The sequence below is a fragment of the Scyliorhinus torazame genome, chromosome 4 (assembly GCF_047496885.1).
Source record: "Scyliorhinus torazame isolate Kashiwa2021f chromosome 4, sScyTor2.1, whole genome shotgun sequence".
Lineage (NCBI taxonomy): Eukaryota > Metazoa > Chordata > Chondrichthyes > Carcharhiniformes > Scyliorhinidae > Scyliorhinus > Scyliorhinus torazame.
This window is the reverse complement of record NC_092710.1, coordinates 202,907,381-202,934,118: the sequence shown is the minus strand read 5'-3', so window position 1 is coordinate 202,934,118 and position 26,738 is coordinate 202,907,381. Positions and strand designations below refer to the sequence as shown.

The window sequence follows — 26,738 nt, the reverse complement described above, 5'->3', positions numbered from 1 at the left end:
AACTATTTCACCCCCTATCCTGTACACTATTACTACATAACACTGCGATTAAAAACTTCTATTTTTTTTATACAGGCTATTGCGGCTCCCAAAGCTTCTGCAAAATTACCTCCAAAACCTGAGCTTGATGATGTAAGTCACCTGCGTAGAGAAACACATTTTCTATTGTAAAATGTTTCGATATGACTTGAAGAAATTGGCTCTAATATGTTTCGAGGGCTATTTTAAATGAGCTAGCTATTGTAGCACATCAAAGCATTCTAAAATAAACATTTTTTTTTACAAATGATTGATATACTACCTTGGGGGACATGGAGGCAAGATTTAATTTCCTTTCCAGTGAACCTGAAAGAAGACCTGTATTGGATTTTGTTGTAGGACTGGGTATGGTGTCTGGAACAGTAGAGCATTAATCAGTGGTGGTTTGCTCTTGTACTGGTATCTAAAAATTGCACACAGTTTTTGTCAGTGATTCAGATGCAGAAATGTGTGAATCATTTAAAAAAAATAATTCTGACCAGCGCACCCTCTAATTCTTTTGTTGTTGCAAAGAGCAGTTGATTTGATTGAGAGCATCTCTTTTTTGCACGAGTCTGCAAATAATTTAATTTCAAGTAATTTGAAGGGGCCGACTTGTGCATAGCCTGCACAAGAACTGCTGCACGGCCATGAGGCCGAGAGGGAACATTGGTTCTGGCCTACACAATTACAAAATGCAGGGAAAGAAAGCAAAAATACACAAATTAAGTTAATTAAACTTTATTCAATGTTTCTGCTAATTAAAAGTTCCAAGACAAGTTATGTATGTAGTGTGCTATTTTGGTCTGTACAGAGTGGTTATAAATATTTTGCACCCTGGGTTAAAGAAACACTTGCCTGAGCAAAACATGCCCTGTCTACTTTCCTAGTTTTTCTTAAATTGCTTTTTCTTGTCTCTCCCACAACACTGAACCAGCTACCTGAATGACCAATAATATATACTCTCCATTCGTTATCTAGATAGAAAGATGTGGTGTATTTTTCAGAATCACCAAAGTCAGGAAGTTGCTTTCCTATGTAGACACATTGACATGGTAAATAGAAAAGATTTTAATTTTAATTTGTAAACCGCATGTTCTGTTGCACAGAAGTGGGCTGTGATTAAGTTTAATATTGTTGCTGTGATTAGCAGGGAAAGGAAGTTCAGACTTGTAATTGATAAATTTAGATAAGATCAGGATTACTTTACTCAGGGGTCATTAACAACTGCGATGATTTGCAAGGAAACTTGGTTATTGGCAAATTAGTAAAACATTTTAGAAACTATATATCGGGGAAGGAAAGAACAATCCAGTTGTACCTTATTGCAATCTCAGGACACCCAGAGTGAATGTGTCTACATAGGAAAGCAACTTCCAGTGTCTTTGAGAAGTAGGTCACTTTTCTTATGTAGGCAAATGTATCGCCAATTTTTGCACAAAAATGTACCACAAAGGGCAAAGGATTTAGTGTTCAGATAAGCTATTAGCAGAAAGATTGAATAAATTGGTAGTTTGGAATGATGGCACCAAGTGGACTTGTGGGCCATCTCCATCTGAGCCTATCTTTTCACTCTCCGACTCCTTTGCCTCTATTTTCATTATTTACATGTCACTATCAGCAGTCGTTATTTTTTCTCTATTGCTATCCTGTTCAAATTGAGTAAGATTAAAACAAAGTACCAAATTACATTAGTCTCGTATGTTTTATTTAATATGCTTATGAAAGACATGGTTTGAATGGACTTTGAACCACCATTGAAGACAATGTAGGGAAATTAATTTCAGTACTGAAAATATCTTGCAGTATTCTGATGATGCAAGAGCATAGTTCAGTTGGGCAAAGAAATAATACCTTCCAGTATTTGATATTCACCATGAGAGAGTAACAGAAAATGGGTTGATAATGAGCCTTTTTATTATTGCCTCCTTATTTGTTCATTCTATTGCCCACAAAATGCCCCCAGTTATTTACACATTTTGTGACATTAATTTATGTTGCTGCTTTGTGATTAATGTACCTGTAACCCCAGATCTCTTTGCTCTTTTACCTCACTTAGTTTCTTAGCCTCCAGTGGCCTCTGCATTCTTCCAATAAGATGAGCCACATTCCACAAACCTATTATATCTTCCTGTATATAAGTACAATGCTTCACGTTATGTAAAAACATATGAAATAGGAGCAAGAATAGGCTATTCGACTCATTGAGCTTGCTTCACCAATCAATAGGATCATGGCTGATCTGGTCATGGTCTTCACTCCATTTACTTGCCTGCCTCCAATAATCCTTGACACTCGGGCCGATCAATGACCCAGCCTTCACTGCTCTCTGAGGTACAGTATTCCAAAGCTTAACAACTCGTTGAGAGAAAGATATTCCTTGTCATCTCCATGGAGGCCCTTATTTTGAAACTACGCCCCTAGTTCTAGATATCACCCTCACAAAGTAAACATGTTCCCAACATCAACCTGTAAAGCCCTCTCGGAATATTACATGTTTCAATAAGATCACTTTTCATTCTTTTAAACTCCAATGAACGTAGAACCAACCTTCTCACCCTTTCCTCATAAGACAACCTTTTCATCCCAGGAATCAACCTAGTGAACTTTCTCTGACTTGTTTCCAATTCAACTATATCCCTCCTTAAGTAAGGAGACCAAAACTGGATGCAATATTCCAGGCATATAATACCCTGCACAGTTGTAGCAAGACTTCCCTACTTTGATCCTCCAACCTCCTTCCAATAAAGGCAAACATTCCATTTGCCTTCCTGATTACTTGTTGTACCTGTATATGACCTTTTTGTGATTCATGTCAAAGAATACCTAAATTCCTCTGTGCTGCAACAACCTGTATTGTTTTTAAAAATGTTATACTACTCTGTTCTTCCTACCAAAATGGATAATTTTACATTTTCCTACATTATACTCCCATCTGCCAATTTTTTACTCACTCATTTAACTCATCTATATCCCTTTGCAGACTCTTTGCCTCTTAGTTTACTCCCTACCTTCGTATCATCAGTAAAATTGGCTTCAATATTATTGATGCCTTCATCCAAGTCATTATTATAGATTATAGTTGATGTCCCAAAACTGATCTCTGTGGTGTGCCACTCTACCGATCTGTAAAAGACCTGACTCCCTGATTCCTGTTAGCCAATCCTCTTTCCAAGCTAACATACTCCCCCAATGCCATGAGCTATTACAATGTGTAGTAACTTATTATGCGACACCTTATCAAATGCCGTTTGGAAATCCAAATAAACTGCATTTATAGGTTCCCTTTATCCACCCTGCTTGCTCCACCCTCAGGTTTTCTCAAACACTGTTTCCCTCACATAAAACTGTGATGACACTACTTGATTGCATTATAATTTTCTAAATCTCCGGCTACTACTTCCTTAATTACTTTTTATAACTATTATCAACAAATTTTGACACTATACTTCAAATTCCAGAGTCCGAATAATTTATGTATATTGTGAATGACAGTGGTGTCAGACTGCTGCTCTGTTTAATACCACTTCTTACTTCTATCAAGTTTGAGAAACAATCTGCCTACCTCTATTATCTAGCTATCTTTTATTTAATTGTATTACTTGACTCCTGACTCCACACGGTGTGACCGTTGTAAAGTTTGACAATAAGGCAACCCTGGATTCTGATTAATTGAGGTGTTGCTATGGAGAATGCAGCGGAGGACAGTTAACTGTTAACTGAAAAGATTCTGTTTCAAATTCAAACCTTTTATTGGCTACGGCATTGCCATGGGGATTAAACCAGGGAATGCCGGTCACCAAACCTTCTTTTGGAAAAGGCGTGATGAATGCATGAACATGCTCCTTCTATCTGTGGAGGAAAGGGCCCTGTATGTGAATATTTGTGACATTCAGCATGCGTAAGTGAGCCACACTGTGAACCCAAACTGGTTTTCAGAGTAATTCTTAGCACAATCAGGTTTGCTTCACGAGTATTGTCTAATTACAGATTCACATCTAATGTTGGACACTGTTTTGAGTTTTGCAAACATGCGCTGGTTGAGTACCATCAATGTTGTGAACAGCCGAAGAGCGTGCTGTTTGATATGATCCACCTGTCGTTGGGACATATGGGGCGCGATTCTCCACTCCCACGCCGAAGTGGCCGCGCCGTCGTGAACGGCGTCGAGATTCACGACGGCGCTGAACGGCCCCGGTCCCAACCGATTCAGGCCCTGACCAATGGGCCAGGATGGGGGCCGCGTCATCTACACGTGCCAGGCCTTGTCGCCTGCGTAAAAGCAGCGCCGCATAGATGACGCGGCCGGCGCCGCATAACGAGCGTCATCCGCGCATGCGCGGGTTGGCCGGCGCCAACCCGCGCATGCGTGGTTGCCGTCCTCTCTAAGTCCGCCCCGCAAGAAGATGGGGGACGGATCTTGCGGGGCCGCAGAAGGAAGGAGGTCCTCCTTCAAAGAGGATGGCCCGACGATCGGTGGGCACCGATCGCGGGCCACCCCACATTTCAGGTAAAGTCCGGTGCAGGATCCCCCTCGCCCCCCCCCCCCCCCCACAGGCCGTCCCCCCCCAGTGTTCATGCACCGCCCACGACTGCAGCGACCAGGTGTGGACGGCGCCGGGGGGGAATCCGCCGTTTTGGCCTGGCCACTCGGCCCATCCAGGCCTCAGAATAGCGGGGGTGCCGGAATATCGCAATTTTCGGTGTCTCTGGCGATTCTCCGGCCTGCGGCCCGTGAAACTTGACCGGGCCGTTCCCGCCACTTGGGAGAATCGCGGGAGGGCGTCGGACTGGCGTCCCCGGAAATTCTGGCAGCCCAGGCGATTCTCCCAACCGGCGTGGGAGTGGAGAATCGCGCCCCATGGTCTACATGCCTGGCATCACACCAGCACTGAAATTCACATACCACGTAACTCAATGTGGGATTCATACAGGCCTACGTGCTATAAGATTGGCCATAGCGGCAACCTCGTAATTGGGGCCAGAGCCATTTGTTCACTCTGCAAGCTTGATGCTGAAATGGGCACATAAAAGCAATCCTGTGGGATGACTGCAACCATGATCAACCATTGCTCGCCATATGTCACGCAAATCCAATTGGCCTGAAGGTCCCCATACTCGGCCCTGAGTCTACCTCAGATTACGTTGAAGTATAAGGTGCCTCAAAAGATTTGTGGAACATGTGAAGCCAGCTTTTGCAAGCTATTACTGTGCAGCAGCAACACAAGTTGCTACTATCAAGCCAAAAAGATGTTCTGCCTATCATACAAAAGAGTAATGAGGCATATGAGTTTCAATGCCGATGTGATGCCAGGTATGTAGGCTGTATGTCTCAATGACTGGTAGATTGTATCAAACAGCATGTCCTTTCACTGTTCCAGAACCAGAGGTCACAATCTGAGGATACAGAGTAGACCAGTTATGACAGAGATGAGGAGAAATCTTTTCAACCAGAGAGTGGTGAGCCTATGGAATTCAATACCACAGGAAGTAGTTGACGCCAAAACATTGTATATTTTCAAGAAGCAGTTAGATATGGCACTTAGGGCGTAGGGGATCAAAGGATCTGGCAGGAAAGCGGGATTAGGCTATTGAGTTGGATTATCAGCCATGGCCATAATGAATGGTCGAGCAGGCTTGAAGGGCCGAATGGCCTTCTCTTGCTCCTATTTTCTATGTTTCTATGTTCATAATAAGAAAAGTACTGATCGTATCCAACCAGCGTGTACTTGCAAAACTCACCATGGTATTCAACATTAGAGGTTATTCCGAGATTGGACATCACTTGCTAAACAATTCTGATTATGCTAAGAATTACACTGAAAATCCAATTGATGATTGTCAGCCGGGCTTATAGTGTGGTTCACGTACACACCCTGGAAGCCACATTTATTCACAGACAGGGCAGCATGGTGATGCAGTGGTTAGCACTGCTGCCCCACTGCGCCAAGGACCCAGGTTCAATCCCGGCCCCAGGTCACTGTCAATATGGAGTTTGCACATTCTCCCCATGTCTGCATGGGCCTCACCCCCACAACCCAAAGATGGACAGTGAAGGTGCATTGGCCATGCCCCCTTAATTGGGAAAAAAAATAATTGGGTACTCTAAATTTAAATAAAAACATATATTCACCCACAGGGTTCTTTGCAGGCAGGAGGAGCATGTCTATGTATTGCATCTTTTCCAACTAAATAAAAGCTTGGGGGACAGCCATTCCCTTTGTCATCCCACATGGCAATGCCTTGATCAACCAGAGTCTACCTCCCTGGTTTGAATTTGAAACAGAAGCTTGGCAGTTAACTGTTCTCTGCTGGATTGTCCACGACAATGCCTGGTCAAATCGGAGTCCACTTACCAACCAACACTCTTCTCGTGCAGTACGAAAACCTTCAATAACATGTGCCTTTTTTTAAAAGCAATACTCAAGTTCTGTACTACCAAACAACTATTTACATACATTTATATAAACCGCATAGCTAATTTAAAAGCTATGAATGGTGGTTCAGGAGATGCTTTTTTAGTTTTATTTGTCTTGAAAGTGAATTTTGTTCAATATTTCTTGGAAACTTGATCTTATTGGTGGTCAATGAGGAATGCATCCTCGAAAGCGCTTAATACTACGATGAATAAAACTCATCAAATCATTCCAATTTGACTTTTATACCATCAATGGGCATCTTTTAGTCTTTCTTGAAAGTGTCAGGTTTATTTCTGCAGCCATTTTCTAAATTAGCTATGTTTCATAAATTTTTTTAAACTTTACTGTCAGGCAAGTTGTGGTTAAGACAATATTGTGTCAATTTAGAATAATAGCTAATAAATTCAAAGGGATGAAATCTCTGCATGACAGTTTGCAGATGTGTACCACTTATACCCTCTTGGGTGACATAATTAATTTAGTCAATGTTTAAGCTGCAGTTTGTTGTTTCTGTTCATAGAAACCCAAAAAGCCACTGCCGCCAACAAAAGTCCAAGGTATGTTATACTCATCAACTGTTGATGCATTTCACTGTTGAAACTCTGTTATAATATATTTCTCACATTGTATGCATTAAAGCAATTTGCTTTTAAATTCACCTAAGAATAGCAAATCATGGGGATGTGTTGGGGATGAGAGTCGGGGCAAAAAAAGCTCTTTTAGTTACATAAGATTGAAAATGTGCAAATTTCTAAAGGGAAACCAAAGAATTTGTGCTACTCTTGACCTCAGTTCATCCAAAAATGTTTCCTGGCCAAAGTACTTGTCAAACTCACAGGAGAATATAGGGAAACATGCTAGTCACAACAAGGCCTCGCAAACAATAATAATTTGCTTAGGTTGATAGATAAATATTGACTGGAACACTGGAGAACCGTAACCCCCCCCCCCCCCAACACCAAACCCCTCCACCACTACTGCTCTTGCAAAAACCCACAACCTTCTGACTGAGGTGAGGGATGCTACTTCAGTGAAGGCCAGTAACCTTCAAGTTTCATTCAACAAGTAACATTTTTTGCCATCAGTTTGCTGAGGAGGGGAGAACACTGCCTTAAAGACCAAAGAAATATGTGTGGTCTCCATTCCTCAAAAGAGCGCGATCACTGTCCACTCAATAACAGTGGCAGATTTCAGTGGTAAACCCTTCATACTCTGCAATGCCATGCAATAATACTTGAATATACAGAGTCATCCAAGGAAACAACAATATCTCCCTCCCTTTGACCAAATATGTAAAGATTAATGATTTAAAATTGTGCTTTCTACAATGCTACATGACTATCAAACCTAAATTCAGTGATCTTTATCTACCAGAATGACATAATTGGTTACTGGGAGTCAACAGTTTAACAAGTAAAATATGGATAATATTGCTACCTTCTTTCATTGTTGCCCTCTCATGAGAGAGTGCACTTTTTTCTGTTTTGTTTCTTCACCACATAGTTATTTCGATAAAGCGAACTAGACACCACAGATGATGTTCTTGAACAACTGTGATGTGGTTTGTGAAAATGATTGGGTGAGGCCACCTTCCCACTGTTCTTGGAAGGTGGTTTGAACCAGTGTGCCTCTAATCAGTGACTAGGCTGTTGGGCATATAAAATTACCACGTTCCTGTCAAAAGAAAATGTGTATTTACTTAAGTGAAAATAGGTTCTATTAAATTACTGAACAGTCTAAACTCATGGCTAAGTTATTGCACAATGTTGTTGTATAATTTGCATTTTGAAAATAAAAATCTAACATCTATACACAAATCTCACTTCAGGGTCTGTACTTAAGATCCATTTGTTAAAATATGATTTATAATTTGGCAAAACACTGTTAAAATGGGTGTATATGTTGGGGGATAAAAATGTCATGATTTTTGTTGCCAGGTATCATTCCCCATTTGCTTGCAAAACTCTAAATAGTAGAGTTGGAAATCTTGTTTTGATTTGAATTAAACATTTGAATTAACTTAAAAATACCTTTAAATTAAAGCAAAAGCAATTAAACAGATTTGGCCATAACCTTTGGGCTCCACAGCATCGGATTTGGGGGGGATATCCCAAAGAAACGGTGCAGAATCTCTCGGAGCCGCTAGGTAAACATTATTATGATAAAAAGATTATTATTTGTATGGCAATTTTACAGAAGCGCTGACTTGCCTTGGGAAATTGTGCTGCGAACCATCTGAAAAGGTGATTTAAATCGTTAACTTCGAATGGTTCCACTAGGGCTGCACTAATAGTTACCCAGGAAATGCTAGTAGAAATAAAACGTCTTCTGACTTCTGCTAAGCTATTTTAAATACCAATCCCGGCACGGGAGCCCCCTAACTAACCATCCCCCCCACCCCCCCTCTCTCTCTCTCTCTCTCTCTCTCTCTTCCCCCCCCCCCCCCCCCCAACTTTCTTTGAAGTTGAACTTCGTGGACAGCTGGCTATCAGGACCTCGCCCAGCCTGAGTCAGGAAGACTGGGCAAGACGGGCACAGACAAAATTTTGGCAGTTGTGTGCAGAGTGGCAATTCGACCCTGATTGCCACTCCGAGGAAGTTCCACCTTATATGTGCTTAGTGATTAGTTTGAGTATGAGGCTGTTGTTTCCCTATCGTCAGAAATTTTTATTGATAATGAAATTCTTCTGATTTACTGTTTGCAGGTTGCAATGGAATAAATATTTAATGTTTCAAGCTCACTTCATTTACTTTTTAAAATCCTGCCCCTTTATTCTTATTGGCCAATATATGCATGTAGGTATAACACAGGAAGTTGGTGCATAACTGCTCAGAGACCATAGAGTTGTATGAAAAAAGTCTGCTGATAATTGGTAATATCATTTCATTACTGATGGATGCCACTTTTTGAAGAAGTCTGAAAGGGAAAAAAATACACAATATATGAAATGTTTCATCTTTCAGCTTCAAAACCTGAACCTCCGCCAGCTGAGAAGAAACTTGAAGTTAAAAAGATCCATTCAGACAAAATTGACTCCGTTTCTTCAAAGACTGAAGACAAAGGTGAGGTTCCATTCCTTTTTTACAAAGGGCACACATCTTAATGAGAAACCAGTATATTTAATTGCGAATGTGCAATATGGTTTTGTAGCCAAGAATGAGTAAAGAAAATTGCCTATTGTCGCTGTACTTGGGATAGCTTAGTTTTTATTTACGTAGCAGAAATTCCTACCTTTCCTCAAGTCCTCCAGATAATGAATGCCATAGTTTGAAATTGAATTGTTATTGGGTGCATTGTTTTAGCCTTCTGCTATCAAAGAATAGTTTTTTGTTTACCAAATGAGTGTTGATCAGTTATGAATATCTGAATGACCTTGGTGTAAATAATTTGAGAACATCAAATTGCACTGGGCCAAGTAAATCTTGAACACTGTTAAGAGTAGACATTTTGTCCTGTGTGCATAAAAGAATGGCAGCTGCTGCTGACTGGTCTTGTTTTCGGTTTGCAGTTCTCCATGAATCATAGCTTAGTTTCTCTACAATCTATTAGCTCAAAATGAGAAGGAGAAACTAGTTAATTCAATGCATATTTATGCACAGACATGTGTCATTCTTGTATGAGGACGTCAGTTTATTCTCTCTCCCCACCCACCCAACAGCATATCAAGCATATAAGTTCAGCTGGTTTGAAAAAAAATTGAGTGAAGTTACTGTTACATCTGATGTAAACCTTCCCATGGTATGCACAAAATTAATAGTAATTTGCACTCAGGGAAAACTTGTGTTCGATTAGTATTTTGTCCTGAAGAACAAAGGAAAGAATACATCTGGCAAAGATTACGCAGTTCATACTCTTTTTCTCATGAACATGTACATGCGCTCTCTGCCTTAAGTTAATAAATCTAAACTGACCATTTTCTCTTCTAAGCTTGATCACATTTCTCCTGCTTCTGAGGGTTGCCACAATGTTCGATTCAATGTTCATTCATTTAAGAACCTTGAGAACTTGGGGGGGAAAATTCATGAATTGTATTCAATTCGCTGTGGTTTTATCTATTTCTGAGAAATGCAGTCATTCATATTATATCTTTCTGGCAACATGTCAATCATTACTATACAGCAGTGGAGCTCACTTTCCCCAGGAAATTCTCTGTGATTGAAAATGTTAGTAGCTAGAATGTAGATTTAAATAATGATTAGCGAGGCTGCAGTCAATGTGAAAAGTAAAATTATCTGCTTGAATTGATTGCACATTTTGCCTTGTTATACTCTACTTTGCATAAAAAAATGATTGTGACATGGAAATAATGCAGTATCAGTATGAAAAGGCTAATGGTAAACCCAGAGAAGGCAAGGAAGTAATGTTGCTGTCAAAATCATGTACACAGCCATGAATCTGGTCAGGAAGTGGTTTTGGCAGCACAGCACATTCTTAGCTTTTTCTTTATCAAAAGTGGGTCAGAGCTTGAATGTCAACTTCTATGTTCTTAAGAAACTTTTCTTCCATTTTTTTTCCGAAGTAGAGCAGAATATATGAAATATTTTAAAATTTACACCTATTTTGTCATGTTGTAAGTTTCAACCACATTTCATAAATAAGTTAATGTGTTAAAAGCCACTTTTCCATGTGGCTGGTGATTAAATAAGGCCATTCTATGATGTTAATCTGGTCATCTTTTGTTTTTTCTGATGGTCCTTAGTTGAATGAGTGTAATTTCAACATATTTAACTGTGGATGCTATGTCAAAACACCCAATATTGAAGAACTAAATTAGGAATGGGTGTAAGCACGGTGGCACAGTGGCTAACACTGCTGCCTCACAGTGCCAGAAACCCAGGTTCAATTCCAGCCTCGAGTCTCTGTCTGTGTGGAGTTTGCACATTTTCCCCTTGTCTGCGTGGGTTTCTTCCAGTTTGCCCTGGTTTCTTCCCACAGTCCAAAAATGTGCAAGTTAAGTTGTAAGGGGCTGGTTTAGCTCACTGGGCTAAATCACTGGCTTTTAAAGCAGACCAAGGCAGGCCAGCAGCACGGTTCAGTTCCCGTACCAGCCTCCCCGAACAGGCGCCGGAATGTGGCGACTAGGGGCTTTTCACAGTAACTTCATTGAAGCCTACTCGTGACAATAAGCAATTTTCATTTCATTTCATTCGATTGGTCATGCTAAATTCACCTTCGTGTTCAAAAGAGATGTGTAGGATAGATTAAGGGGTTATTGGGATAGGGCGAGGAAGTGAGCTTGGGTGCAATTCTTTAAGAGAATCAGTGCAGACTCGATGGACTGAGTGGCCTCCTTCTGCACTATAGTGATTCTACTCCATGAATAAATTAGGAATTGGTGTTTAACCCATTGAACCTGTTCTGCCATTCATTGTGATCATGGTGAACGTATTTTCGAATTTTTGTTCGGTGCATGTGAGCAATCTTTTGTGTGTGCAGCCCCTTTTTATTTTTTCCGAGCTTTTGTATGGGTGGTTGTTAGTGAAAGGAACTGACTTGCGCAGAGCTTCCTCGAGGATCTTTAGGTTGCTTTGCAGGGGAGGAGGAACATTGATCATGCTGATTTGTATTTTAACTCCATCCACTGGCTTGGCTCCATATCCTTTTCGACCCTTGACCCGTAAACATTTATCAATTTAAAATTAGTTGAGTTAGCATCAATGGCTTTTTGACAGTTCACAATGCTACTGCCTTCATTTGAAGTGCTTCCTAACTTCTGTCCTGAATGGCCTGGCCCTCATTTTAAGATTATATTTTTCTGTTTAACAACCCCATTAATTCCTTTCAAAATCCTAAAACAAATCATCCAAAACCGAGAATCCTAGTTATGTAACCTCTCCCAAAATCCGTGGATAATTTTCTGGTAAATCAGCACTGCACTCCTTCCAAGCCTAATATATTGTTTCTAAGATACAATGTCAAAGTCTGTGCACAGCACTCAAAAAGGGATACGACCAAGGTTTGATACAACCGAAGCACAACTTCCTCCCCTTTTGATTTCCACCCCCAACCCTCATGAGGCGAAGGTCAGCATTCCACTGGCTTTTAATGATTTATGTCTTTGGACTCGCAAATTTCTCTGCTTTTAAACAGTTCCAAAGTAGATGACCTCATACTTGACTGAACTTACGTAGGTTTGAACCTTCAGTTAATCTGCCTGGGTGCAATTGCAACTTTTCTCCCATCTAAGATACTCCCTCCTAATGCATTGTTATTTGATGCCAGTCACTGAAGTAGCACTTGAAAGTGCTTCTGCATACTTTTCCTATTTGTGTTTAAAATTCATGTCTTGATTCCAATTTGGTCATTTGTGTGTATAATTTGCTGATGGCCAATTATTCTGTGATTTGTTCTACCTTGCATGATATCTCAGAAGAAAAATAATAAAAAATAAATTACCAAAGAACTGTGAAGGAAAGATTCTTGCTTCTGCTTGACCAGAGCAAAGATTGATTCTCTGCTGGATGTCAACTGAGTGAAACGTTCTGCAATTGATACCACAATGTGTGACTTTTCAGTGTTGCAAATGTTGAAGCATTAATCCTTTATCTTAATGCATTAGGTTACACTTCATGCTTTGCTCAACATTGTTCTTGAGCAAGTGTAAGTGTTAAACTTTGCACCTCTCTTACATGAGAAGCATCAACTATATACAACAATGAGTCAGAGTACAGGAGGAGATAGGGAAACACAAAAATCTCTCAGTGTGAGCAAAACTAAGGGGCTGGTCATCGACTTCAGGAAGCGAAGTGTCGTACACACCCCTGCCTGTATCAGTGGTGCTGAGGTGGACATCGTTGACAGTTTCAAATTCCTGTATGCGCACATCAACAATCTGTCCTGGTCCTGTAACCATCTGGAATGGCCACTTCCCGATTACAAAATGGACACTTTGCAAAGATTGCAGGGAAAATGGACAATACTGAGAAAGCAAGCAGGTGCGTGGTTTGTCTGTTAATTGGAGCCACAGCTCCCAGACAAGACCGAAACTGCAAAACCATTACCATACTAATGAGCCATCCCCGGGGACAAAAGAGTAACATTTAAGTAAACGATACCAAGGCAGACACCCCGGCGCCAGAGGAGACCAGAACAAAGCAGGCCAATGGCCACCTAGGACACGCCCAGCCATCAGGGCACCCACCCCTTTATTGGAGGAAATCGATAGGAACGATTGAGAAACGGCCCAAATTCATTGGGGCCAAGTTCAAGGCCCGCCCAAAATCAGGCGAAGCCCCTTTTGGGTATAAGTAGGATCCCCCAAGAGAGAATCGCTCTCTTGGCTCCGGCTCTCACCAAGGAGAGACCTGCCAAAGCTGCATCAGAACAAGTAAGTCCAAGGTCAATGTACGCTCCGAGACAGACGCTCTTAGCTGTTATTCCATACCAATTCACCCCAGCAGACTCAGAACCGAACAACGGCCATTGTTCCTCTGACTGAGTGGGCGCCTGAAGCTAAGTATAGGCTTTAGCAGTAGTGATAGTTTAGTCTGTAGAGTTTTGTGCATGAGTATATTCGACTGTGTGTGTAAATAAATGAGTATTGAGTTTGAACTTACTAACTGGTGTATCGAGTCTTTGATCAGTATTCGGTTTTGAACCTTGTGGCGGTATCGAGAGATACCTGGCGACTCTAGAGGAAAACGTAGTTAGAATTAAGGGAGGTGACCATATTGACCGCCATCTTAAGAGCCAAATTAAGAGAAACAGTCCATCCACGTCGACGCACAACCGCACCTACACGTCCTCAGGAAACTAAGGAAATTTGACATGTCTATATTGACTCTGAACAGTTGTTACAGATGCACCATGGAATGCATTCTATCTGGCTGCATCACACCTTGGTATAACAAGTGCTTGGTCCAAGACCGTAAGAAACTACAGAGAGTCATGAACACAGCCCAGTCCATCACGCGAACCCTCCTCCCAACTGACTCTGTCTACACCACTCGCTGCTTTGGGGTTGGTGGGCACCATAATTTAAGACCTCTCCCACCCGTGCTATTCTCTCGCACAACCGCTTCCATCAGGCAGAAGATAAAAAAGTCTTAGAAAACGCACTAACGGATTCAAAAACAGCTTCTTCCCCACTGTTACCAGACTCCTGAATGGCCCTCTTATGGACTGAACTGATCTTTCTACGCATCTTATTGACTGTGGTAGCATTATACTCCGTATGCCTCACCCAATGTCTATGTATTTACCCTGTGTATTTATCGTATGTCCTATGTTTTTCATGTATGGAATAATCTGCCTGGAGTGTACACCGAACAATACTTTTCACTGTACCTCAGTACACGTGACAAATCAAAATCAAATCAATTATATTAAAATTAGTTATTCTGCTTAAAATTGCATTGCCTTCAAATAACATTGCAATGTTCAGAACTGCAGAAAACCACTTGGGACCATTTGCTTAGTCCCATGTCTAGGAAAGATTATATTCCACACCTTTCTTATTGATCTTTACAATTTTTTCATCAGGAATTTATCCAGCTCTTCTCTTGAACTTTATGATACAACCATCTTTCACTGACTCCCTTAGCAGTCAATTCCAAACATTCACCTGCCTCTAGTTCTTCAATCTGTATTGTTTCCACACTACCACTGTGTCCTCTTTTTCTAGAATTTGAGACTCTTAAACAGATTGGTGCTTCTGTATGTCCAATAAAACCTTTCATAATTCAACCCCAAATATTCTCGAGCCCTGTGCAAACCGTCTTAGCTTCTGCAACCTCCTCATGACTCAAAACGTTTAGTCCCAGCCATCATTTAGGTACCCTTTTCTGCATTCTTGATGTTTTTCTCAAGATCGATGATCAGAATTGTATGCTGTGCTGCTGGTGGGAATGGACCAACACTTTGGAACTTCTGCCCTATTCCTTTGGCTGTACAACCAGGATAATGTTTATTGTTATTACTTATGTTGGTACTCTTTATTTTCCAATTTTATGACTTTGGATTTGTCCAATGTTAACAAATATGAGGTTATCCATTTCAGACCTAAGAAGGAGTGAATATGGTACTTTGAAAATGGTGTAATGCGAGAAATATAATGGGCTTCCCGAATCTTCTGATGGGTGGCAATCACCATCAGATTACCACTCTGCTCCTAATTTTTTTTTTTTACACCGCTTTGGAGCTCCTCATTTCTGCCCCAGACTTCCAAATGGGACCTCTTCAGAAATATGGAACAGTAATCCGAGTTCTGCTTGGTAGGGCAGGATCATGTCCCTTTGTGCCATATTTTGATAAGTCTTCATTCACCAATATAGTTAAAAGCTTTGCGCCATATTTAAGTAGGTTTTCATTGTGTTTCTGAATAGTTGTGAGCGAGTTAAGTGGGTAGAGTGGCACGTGGACAGGGTGCTGTGTGGGTGGGGTGCCAGCTGGGTAGGGTGGCTGGGTGGTGAGGTCAGTTTGTGAGAGGGTCTAGTTAGAGTGTAGGGAGCTAGTCGGAGGGGAGTGGTCGTGGGGGAGTATGAGAGTCAGGTGGATGGAGATTGGAGGGGGAGGTCAGTGAGGAATCGGGGAGGGGGACCAGTTGTACAGTTAGTCAGGAGTTAGGCATGGTATTTTCCTGCCTGATCTTTCTTGGGTAACTGTACAGGGAATTTGATCAGAATCCTCTGAAGTTTCTGACTTTTAAGTTGGAGACTTTTTCCAGAGGGTTCCAGACACTCGAGAATTCGTGATCGGAAGTTGAAATTTCCCAGGCAATTCCTGCGGTGTCCTTGCGTTGGATTTGCAGAGGGTCCCTCTGTTTCGGGGTACATCAGTCTCTGACCATCTGGAAACCAGACGATCTAGGCCGGTGTCGTGCCAACACAGAATATTTAGAGCCTACTGAGTTAAGGAAAATGTAAACTTTATTGAGCAGACTTTCTTACCACGAGTTTTGCAAGAGCGATGGCAAGATTACGAGACTCTGCATCACTCCCTGTGATTATGTATTCTCTGATTCAGTGGCACATTTACAGTTAGTGGGGCCCGTGCTCAACTTCAATTTTTCTCTCCCACCTGAGGGGCCCAAAGCCAAGAAAATGTGCAAATTAATCACTGCTTCTGTCAATGCAATGTTTCTTAATTCCACCAACTTGTCAGCAAGCAAATTAAAATGGACATGATTTCTGAAGACTTTAATTATTTTAAATCTTTCTCCTTCATAAGTCACTGCTGATGTCGGTGATCAAGTAGAGCAGAAATGTACATGACCTCCCTACACGTAAACCTGGTGTTGAATCACAAATATTTTTGCAACAAATAGAAACGTGCAATCGTTATGCAAGAGCCACATTTAAATTTGCAAGTTAATGCTTAAATTAATGACTAATTATGTAGAAGATAGGGATATGTGCTCTATATCTGACTCCTGTTGTTCCAGATTGCTGTCCCTCAAGCATGTATAGTCAACAGTGGTTTTGGTCTACACAGCTAGTCAATCAGAGAAGAAAATACAAACATGCAGTTAAATATGTGTTCATGGACGCAAGTTTATGGAGAGACAATTTCCACAGGCACTTTTATCTCAGGTATTCAGAGCAAGGGGAAGCAGAGCTTCCTTAATAAGATCAAGAAACAAAGGAACAGGCTGTGCGCTTTCGTCAATGAGCACATCAATAATGCAACGTAGACGCGTCCAATTTTTAACAAAACCTGTCTCCAGATTTTGCATATGTTTTGACAATCAATGACAATACTTTTACAGTGGTCATTGATGTTGTGTAAGATAGCTTCAAAACTACTGGCTAAATGCCAGAGTATGAATGAATGTCTCGGGAAGAAAATTAAATATTTAATGGATTGACAAACCTCATAGAATCATACTGTACAGAAGAGACCCTTCGACCCAATAAGCCTGCACCGACAAACAAACCTACTCTAATCTACATTAATCCCGCTCCCTGGCACTTGGCCATTGCCTTGAATGTTATGACATTTCAAATGTTCCCTCTTGTCCGAGAATCTAGAACTAGGGGTCACTGTTTAAAAGTAAGGGGTCACTCATATAAGATGGAGATGAGGAGGATATTTTTTTCTCGACGCCTAAGAGGCTGGAACACTCTCCCTTACAAGGCAACAGAAGCAGAAATCTTTGAATATTTTTACAGCAGAACGTGATGGATTCCTGATTAACAAGGGGGTGAAAGGTTATCGGGAGTCGGCAGGAATTGGGTTTTGAGGTTACAGTCAGATCAGCCATGATCTTATTGAATGGTGGAGCAGACTCGAGGGGCCAAGTGGCCTACTCCTGCTCCTTGTTCATATTGTTGCTAACTTTCTCCTTGGTTCAATTGCTCTGTTTTATTACCTTTGCTCTCGAGTCGCCAGGTATCTTTATGATACCGCCACAAGGTTCAAGTCCGAGTAATGATCAATAACCCAATACACCGATTAGTAAGATTCAAATCAAAACACATTTATTATACACCGTAATCGCTACTCATGCACAAATTCTACGTCTAAGCTACTTCTACAACTAACAGGCCTGTACTTAACTTCGGATTGGCCCACCAGGTCAGGGGAACAAATGGCCTTTCGTTCGGGTTCTGAGTCTGCGGGATTCGAAGTTGGTATGGATTGGTAGCTAGGACAACAAACAAAGAACAAAGAAATGTACAGCACAGGAACAGGCCCTTCGGCCCTCCAAGCCCGTGCCGACCATGCTGCCCGACTAAACTACAATCTTCTACACTTCCTGGGTCCGTATCCTTCTATTCCCATCCTATTCATGTATTTTCCTATCTCGCCTATCTCGTAGCGAGCGTTGAATTAAGACTTACTTTGTTCGGGGGTCACTGCGCCGGTCACGGTCAATGTTGGTTCGTGTTGCTGGGTGACCCGGGCGGGATGCAGAGGTGAAGAGAGTGATTTGAACTTGGGGCTTAACTCGTATAGTCCCCAGGGGCTTCCCGCCTTTCGGGGGGACCCTGTACCTGGTCCCAAGTGATTGGACTTTGTCCCAATCGCTTGGTTCGATTTCTCCAATACTGGAGCGGTTCCCTGATCGATGGGCGGTCTTGAGGTGCTCGTTCACCTCCTTTGTGTTGGCTCCTGCTGGCGCTGAGGAGTCTGGCTTTGCTTTGTGTGTCCAAAATGTTACTTATTGTTCCCGGGGATTGGTTATCAGTATGCAGATGGCTGCTACATTGTTATGCTGATGGTCGCTGGTATCGATGTTGTCTGGCCTTTGCAGAGGTAAATACACAGCAAACCTGCAGTTGCTGGTTTCTGTCTATGTTGGCTGACTTTCCCATCAGCCTTTGCCGTTCGCCATTTTAAATCAGGAGCTGGCCAATTTAGGTGGCTACAAAATGTGACCTCAAACTGTTTCACAGCATCTCTATGTTGATAGAAGCCCTTCTGTGGGGTAATGTCTATGAATAGGACTGCCAACGCAATGCTCCATCATGGGAATTAACTGGAAGGAGACTTTGTCTGGCCTTGATGCAGATTGTTAGAAAAATAAAATCTTTTGGTTTATTATCCGCCACTTTTACAAGCAACAGAGACACAGGGTTAATGCTGACTTCCTGGAATTGTGGCTGCTCCCTGTTTCTAAACCTTGTGTTCTGTACCTTCCAGTTCCTGTCATCTCTTTCACTCTTACGCCGTCAGATGAAAACCAAAATGCTGCTGCTAATAATTAATCACAGCCCCAACACACACTCATAATTAAAAGAAGAGATCGCACATTGCAAGTAAGAGGCCCAAAGTTTAAAAATAAATTTGAGTCAGTCGCTGTGCGGAGTGAGCATCCTGCAGTTTTTATTTATTTGAAGAGACTATATGGCTGCAGCTCATTTTGGGACCGCCCTGTCATTTGCAGGCCCTTTGCTATGGCACGGTGTGTTTCATTGTAATTACACCTCTGCCGTTGCTGGTTGGCATATTGCACAATCGGAATTAACCACCTCATACTACAAGAAAAAGAAGAGGGCTAGAAAATGAAAGGTGAAGAGACTTTGGGCGGGGGGGGGTGGTTGATAGTTTGAGACTTATTGCTAGCCAGACCTTTCAGTTATGAAATTCGGAAGCAATTCTAGACGTAATGGGTGGTAGAAGTTTGGAACCCTTTCTCAAATGGCAATTGGTCCTGGATTATTAACTTTGAAACTGGAGTGATGATTTTTTTTGCCAAGGAAATATATTAAGGAATATGGGGCAAAGTGGGTATGGAATTCGATTACAGATTAACCACAATCTCATTGAACAGTGGAGCAAACTCGAGGGGCTAAATGGCCCACTCCTATTCCTATATTTTGTGCTTAAGAACATCTGTGACTCATCAGAGCTTTTTGGTCCAGTCAGGTCTTTCTCTATCTGCTCAGCTTGCTCCCTGTCTTTAACAGTTCAACCTAGTTTGGTATTGTGATTGTAGGAGCGTTTTCAAGGACTGATTATTGAGCTGGCTTTTACCTGGGATCCTTCGCCCTTAGTTACAGCTCAGCTAAACACAAAGACCTGCGGACACATCAACTCTGATTAAGACGGCTTTATTTTTCCAAGCTTGGTCAACGTATCAGGGAGAGTGATTTGGATAAATGCCAAAACCACTTTGCTTTACACTGGTGCAGACGCCCCAATTATACAATGTTCCAAAAATCAATAGCCCAACCCAGTTGGACTTGATCCAATTCTTGGAGCTGTCAATTTTACCGTGACCAATAAAAGTTTACTTTAGGCAGCATGATGGCTGTGATCAGCTCATGATTTAACCCCATCCTGCCATCTGTTGTTTTCCAAAACTATTGTATCCGTTATGTCTTGTTTTCTCCTATTCCCATGTTGCTTATCCCAGCCAGATCCTGCCTATCTCATTGTTTGTCTGGGTGCAAGATGTTGAAGCTGGTTCCTCTTTGTACCGTGGATTGTCTGAGACAGGATGTGGGGGCCACTGATAAGAACTGCTTATTGAGCTGGATGTATTATTGCTGACCACATTATTTCTGTCTGATTCCATTTGTCTTAAGAACATGGGCAAGTTAGCTAGTTTAAATCCCATCATGCATTACGGCCACTGCTTTTAGCAAGAGTTTAAATGCTTGTTACTGTTATGTTCTAAAAAAATACATGTTGAATGGTTAATAATGATTACTGGGCATACTTTCTATGATTAGCCTCAATCCCCAATAAATTAACTTATGTAGAGCTATTCTAGTGTTATCCTAGCTATCCGGTTTTAAGGGGGCTCATCTCAGGACACCCCCCTTCAGTCATCACCCCACAGGGGATCGCTAATAGATTTCCCTGTGGGGCTTGTAGAGTATGAGTTCTCTTGGTAACAGGCAGAGGCTCCCCCAGCTGGGACCCGTTAACCGAGCCCTTCAAATGCCAGCCCTTAGCCGGGAGTGCTGATAGTCCCGGGTTGGGACGCTATTGCTGTACGCCGTGATAGCAGCTTTACTTTCTGCTCGTGTCTCCTGGATTATCTCTCTGGCTATGAGGAAGAAAAAAAAAACTCTGGGCAGCCTTTCCATAGTCAAATGATTCCGGTAAGAAAAAGACGAAGAAAATCCAAAAATGCCACTATTTTATAAAATAGAGTCATGTGATGCAGACACAGGAGATTGACTCCAGTGTGCTGAAAGAATGAGATACTTCTTTCAGGCAAAAGGCATAGAAAGCGATGACCAACAGAAGGCGATTCTCCTGACGACTTGTGGAGCCCCAGTGTTCAGCATCATTAATAGCCTGATCTACCCGGCAGCTCTGGACTTGAAGTCGATCAATGAACCGATAAACCTAGCGACGAACCACTCTGACCCTAAACCATTTGGATTCTGTAACATTGCTGATTCAACAAGAATCCCCGGAGAATCAATTACAGAATTCCTGACAAGACTTCAGAAACGGACAGAACCGTGATTATGCATCATCTTTCCCAGAGGTGTTTCGGAACTGATTGGTATATGGGATAAATAATGTCGCAACCCAGAGGAACTGCTGAGGGAACCTACCCTGAAACTTAAAAGAGCCATAGAATTCACACTATCTTGCAAAAACACTGAAAAAGAGGCCCAGGAACATCATGAGCATGGATTACAGCATCCTCGGTGTTGGGCAACCCCATACAGGAGAATCGGTTTCCCCATGGACAGTACTCACCTGACCCACTCACCACCATGCCAACAGTCAAGCACAATGTATAAGTAGAGAAGTCGATGGCCGCAAGACACCAGAAACAGATGGGAAACCTTCCCGCAAGTCTACGAAGAGCAGTCACAGAGTTGCCACAGCTGTAGTCACAGGGAATGTCCAAGGCATGGCTGCCAGAATCAGCAGAAAGTGTACCAACTAGGCTGGAAGACAAAGCCACCTCAGGCCATAGCTTTATGAATCAACCAATTTGAGCAGGAAGAACTAATGACAAATCCATTTTCAACAAATGCCTTCTATCCCCTATCTCATATATTTCCTTAACTCCCCCCAATCCCACTTTGAAAAGTTGTTCTTAAAATAGAGTCGGTAGTTTTACAGCAGAGCAAGAGGTCCTTTGGCTCATTATGACTGGGTACCTACCTACTCCAATCCTATTTTCCAGCACTTAGTGCATAGCCTTGTATGCTATGTTGTTTCAAGTGTTCATCTAAAGACTTCTTAAATGTTGAGAGTTCTCATCTCTACCATCTTTTCAAGCAGTGAGTTCCTTAAATCTCCTGCCCATTTGCTTAAACCTATGCCCCTGGTTATTGACCCCTCTACTAAGTGTAAAAGTGTCTTCCTATCTACCCCATCTGTATCCCTCATAATTTTGTACACTTCCTTAGCCTTTTCTGCCTCTCGTCATAGCTGAAACGCTCAAGTCCAGGAAAACCAGGTGAACCTCTTTCTAGTCCAATCATATAATCAGATAAAACAAAGGAAAATCCAAAGAGCTTTTACAGATGCATAAAAGGTAAAAGGGTGACTACGGAGAGGATAAACAAGGTTATCTCTGGGCAGATCCACAAGGGATGGTACAGATCCTAAATGAATATTTCTCGTCAGTATTTACTGTTGAGAAAGGCACGAATGTTAGGGTGTCATGAGAATGTCGCTTTAAGAAATGTTTGGCTGCTCATATTACTGCAGTGATGTCAGAGAGTGGGTGGAGCTGGGTTGCCCTGTCAGCTTTTTACTTTCGTTTTTGAGCAGGCTGCAGGGCGTGTTTTAGTTTTGTTTTCAGAGCTGGATAGCTGCAGTCACAGCCAGAAGGTGTATGAATCTCTCTGTAATCTAAAGACTGTAAATCGACCCTTTGGTGATTTAAAGCTAACTGCTTGCAGTAGTGACTTTAACCTGATGTGCTTCTGTTTAAAGTTATTTTTTAAAGTCTTCTCGATGTTAAAAAAGAAAGCTTAACGGTTTACTTAGTGTTGCAGTCTTTGGGGGTTGTATTTGAATTAATGGTTGCTAAGATGTTCACTATATTTTAAAAAGGTTAACTTGAGTTCATAGAATAAACATTGTTTTGTTTTAAAAAATACTTTTCCATTTCTGCTGTACCACACCTGTAGAGTGGGCCGTGTACTCCCCATACCACAATCTATTAAAAGTTGTGCGTCAGGTGAACTCCATGATACACTTTGGAGTTCTCTAAACCCTGGCCCATAACAAATTGGGGGCTCGTCCGGGATATAAAAGTCTATCTATTGGATTGGCTTAAAGACGGTGAGGGGCGAGCATATTGTGGTTGCTTTCAGGTGTGGTATTTTAGTTTAAGTGGGGAGTGTGTTGTGGACAATGGCTCTTTCAGAGGCTCTGAAGTTTTTGGGGGTGGAGACGGTCACACACAGTGCCTTACAGACAGAGACTAAAAGCAGACTGTTAGATTTGGAAAAAACATTGCAGTTAACATTACCTGACAAAATGCGGAAAGATGAGGTAATTATGACAGTGGCTGAGCATTTAAAGTTGCCTGAGATACAGTCTGACTCATTAGAAATGGCAAAGATCCAGTTGCAGATTAAGCAACTTGAATATGAAAAAGAATTAAAGCAGTTTGAACATGCAATGAGAGAAAAAGAAAGAGAGAGGGAGATACAGATCAGGGGAAAAGAAAAGGAGAGAGAAGAAAGAAACAAAGAAAGAATAGCCCTCGCAGAACAAAAAGAAAGAGATAGAGAGGAAAGGGAAAAAGAGAGAGAGTTTGAACTTTAGAAAATGGCTATGAAACATAACAGTCAGTTAAAATTGGCAGACGTAAAGGGAAATGTACAGTTGGATGATAGTGATGAGGATAGTGAGAAAGAGCGTCAAAGTTGAAGGCGTGGTGGGGATCTATTTAAATATGTCCAAGCATTGCCAAGGTTTGACGAGAAGGAAGTGGAAGCCTTTTTTGTTTCATTTGAGAAGGTAGCTAAACAAATGAAATGGCCACAGGACATGTGGGTATTACTGATTCAAACAAAGCTGATAGGTAGGGCTAGTGAAGTGTTTGCATCACTACTGGATGAGGTGAAAAAAAATCCAACTTGGGTGCATATGAACTAGTGCCTGAAGCCTACAGACAAAGGTTTAGAAATTTAAGGAAAGAATTTGGTCAAACATACAAGGAGTTTGAAAGGCTCAAACAGAGTGATTTTGATAGGTGGATAAGGGCTTTGAAAATAGACCAAACATATGAAGCTCTCAGAGAAATTATACTTTTGGAGGAGTTTAAAAATTCAATTCCTGATGTAGTGAGAACTCAGGTGGAAGACCAGAGTGTTAAAACTGCGAGATTAGCAGCAGAAATGGCAGATGATTATGAATTAGTTCATAAATCAAAGCTTGGCTTCCGACATCAGTTTCAGCCTGTGAGGGATAGAAACTGGGGACATGAGAAATACTCAAGTGGTAAAGGTAAAGATGATCTGATGGGAGATAATAAGGAGAGTGTACCTCAGATCAAAAAAGAAATCCAGGAGGATGGTAAAGAAATGAAAAGTTTTAAATGTTTTCACTGCAATAAACTAGGCCATGTAAAGTCACAGTGTTGGTGGTTGAAGAAAAGCACTGGGAAGGCTGATGTGGTAAAACAGGATAATCATAGAATTTACAGTGTAGAAGGAGGCCATTCGGCCCATCGAGTCTGCACCGGCTCTCTGAAAGAGCATCCTACCCAACTGCACACCTCCACCCTATCCCCATAGCCCAGTAACACCACCCAACACTCAGGGCAATTTTGGACACTAAGGGCAATTTAGCATGGCCAACCCACCTAACCTGCACATCTTTGGACTGTGGGAGGAATCCGGAGCACCCGGAGGAAACTCATGCGCACACGGGGAGAACATGCAGACTCCGCTCAGTCAGTGACCCAAGCGGGAATCGAACTTGGGACCCTGGAGCTGTGAAGCAATTGTGCTAACCACCATGCTGCGGAAAAGACAGTGGAGTTTGTTAAACTGGTAAAGGAAAGCCCAAGTGAAGTGAAGGAGGTGCGAAGGATTGTACAGCCTGATCGAGAGGTGATTGATAAGAAGGTGCCAGATCTGTTTAAAGAATTTACCTGTGTGGGTAAAGTTTACTCGTGTATCAGGAGGAATAGGTAAAGAAGTCACAATTTTAAGAGATACGGGAGCTAGTCAATCTTTAATGGTAAGAGATGAGGAGTTAGATAGTTTGAGAAGAATGTTGCCAGAAAAGGTGATAATATGTGGAATTCAGGCTGAAAGGAGTAGTTTTCCATTATATAAGGTAAGGTTGGAAAGTCCAGTGAAGAGTGGTGAAGTGGTAGTAATGGTAATAGAGAAACTATCTTGTCCAGGAATACAGTTTATCTTGGGTAATGAAATAGCTGGATCGCAGGTGGGAGTGATGCCTACTGTGGTTGATAAGCCAGTGGAAAATCAGACAACTCAAGTGTTGAAGGACGAATATCTTGGGATTTTTCCGGATTGTGTAGTAACAAGGTTGCAAAATCACAGGTTAAGACGAGGAGAAATCAAAGAGTGAAGTGGAAGTGCAATTATGAATGAAATGAAAATGAAAATCGCTTATTGTCACAAGTAGGCTTCAAATGAAGTTACTGTGAAAAGCCCCTAGTCGCCACATTCCGACGCCTGTTCGGGGAGGCTGTTACGGGAATCGAACCGTGCTGCTGGCCTGCCTTGGTCTGCTTGCAAGCCAGCAATTTAGCCCTGTGCTAAACAGCCCCTAATTATCAGAAACTATTTTTGATCAGATGATTCAAAAAGAACAAGAACAGGTGGAGGATGAGGTGAATATTTTTAGTTCAGGAAAATTGGCGGAGTTAGAACAAAAAGATATAGAAATAAAACGGATGTATCAGAAACCATACACAGAAGAGGAATCTGGGGTTTTTCCAGAGTGTTATTACCGTAAAAGTAATGTCTTGATGAGAAAATGGAGACCTTTACATCTGCAGGCGGATGAAAAGTGGGCAGAAGTTCATCAAGTAGTATTGCCGGTATTTAAATTGATTAAGGAAAAATTGGTGAGTGAGAAATTGGAAGTTACACTATTGGATTAAGTGTCAAATTTTGGGGAACGATTAAATAGAGCAGGTGAATTGGCTAGACAACATTTGAAAGTTGCACAAAATGTGATGAAACGGGTAGCGGACAAGAAATCCGAAGTTCATAGTTTTGCCAGTGGAGATAAAGTTTTAGTGTTGTTACCAGTGGTAGGTGACCCTTTAAAAGCAAGGTTTTGTGGACCGTATCAGATTGAAAGGAAATTAAGTGAGGTGAATTATGCGGTAAAAGCACCGGATAGAAGGAAAACTAACCGCATGTGTCATGTGAATATGCTTAAAAGGTATTTTGAAAGGGAAGGAGAGAAAAAGGAGGAGGTTTTGATGATTCTAACTCAAGTGACGAACCAAATTCAGATGACTGTGAATTTGACATACCTCAAATTAAATTGGAAAATGGGGATGTTCTTAAAAATTGGGATAAATTGTTGCGTTACCTTCCAGAGGAAAAACAAATTGACCTGAAAGAGTTATTGATATCCCGTGGGCAAGTTTGAAGAGATAAATTGGGAAATACTAAAATGGCTCTACATGATGTAGATGTGGAAAATGCTGTTCCAATCAAACAACATCCATACATAAAATTGGCACAGGTTAGCAAAGAGATTGAGAGTATGCTTAAAAATGGCATAATTGAAGTGGGTTGCAGCCAATGGAGCTCACCCATAGTGATGGTGCCTAAACCAGATGGTACCCAATGGTTGTGTGTGGACTATAGAAAGGTTAATGCAGTTACACGAATGGACTCTTTTCCTATCCCACGTTTGAAGGATTGCATTGAGGAAGTGGGACAATCAGATTTTATTTCCAAACTGGATTTACTGAAAGGTTACTGGCAGGT

At 41.6% G+C, this 26,738-nt stretch overlaps 1 protein-coding gene and 1 long non-coding RNA gene across 3 annotated transcripts in view; one reads left to right on the top strand and one right to left on the bottom strand.

Annotated features, from left to right (window-relative positions):
• Positions 1-26,738, top strand: part of cd2ap (CD2-associated protein) — a 318,661-nt gene that overhangs the window by 233,016 nt on the left and 58,907 nt on the right. For both annotated transcript variants that reach the window (XM_072499137.1, XM_072499136.1), the window contains exons 10-12: positions 76-132; positions 6,958-6,994; positions 9,402-9,500. In XM_072499137.1, coding sequence (XP_072355238.1) covers positions 76-132; positions 6,958-6,994; positions 9,402-9,500 — 193 coding nt within the window. The remainder of the gene's footprint in view (positions 1-75; positions 133-6,957; positions 6,995-9,401; positions 9,501-26,738) is intronic.
• LOC140410700 (uncharacterized) overlaps positions 1-26,738 on the bottom strand; it is an 80,218-nt gene that overhangs the window by 47,486 nt on the left and 5,994 nt on the right. The window lies entirely within an intron of this gene.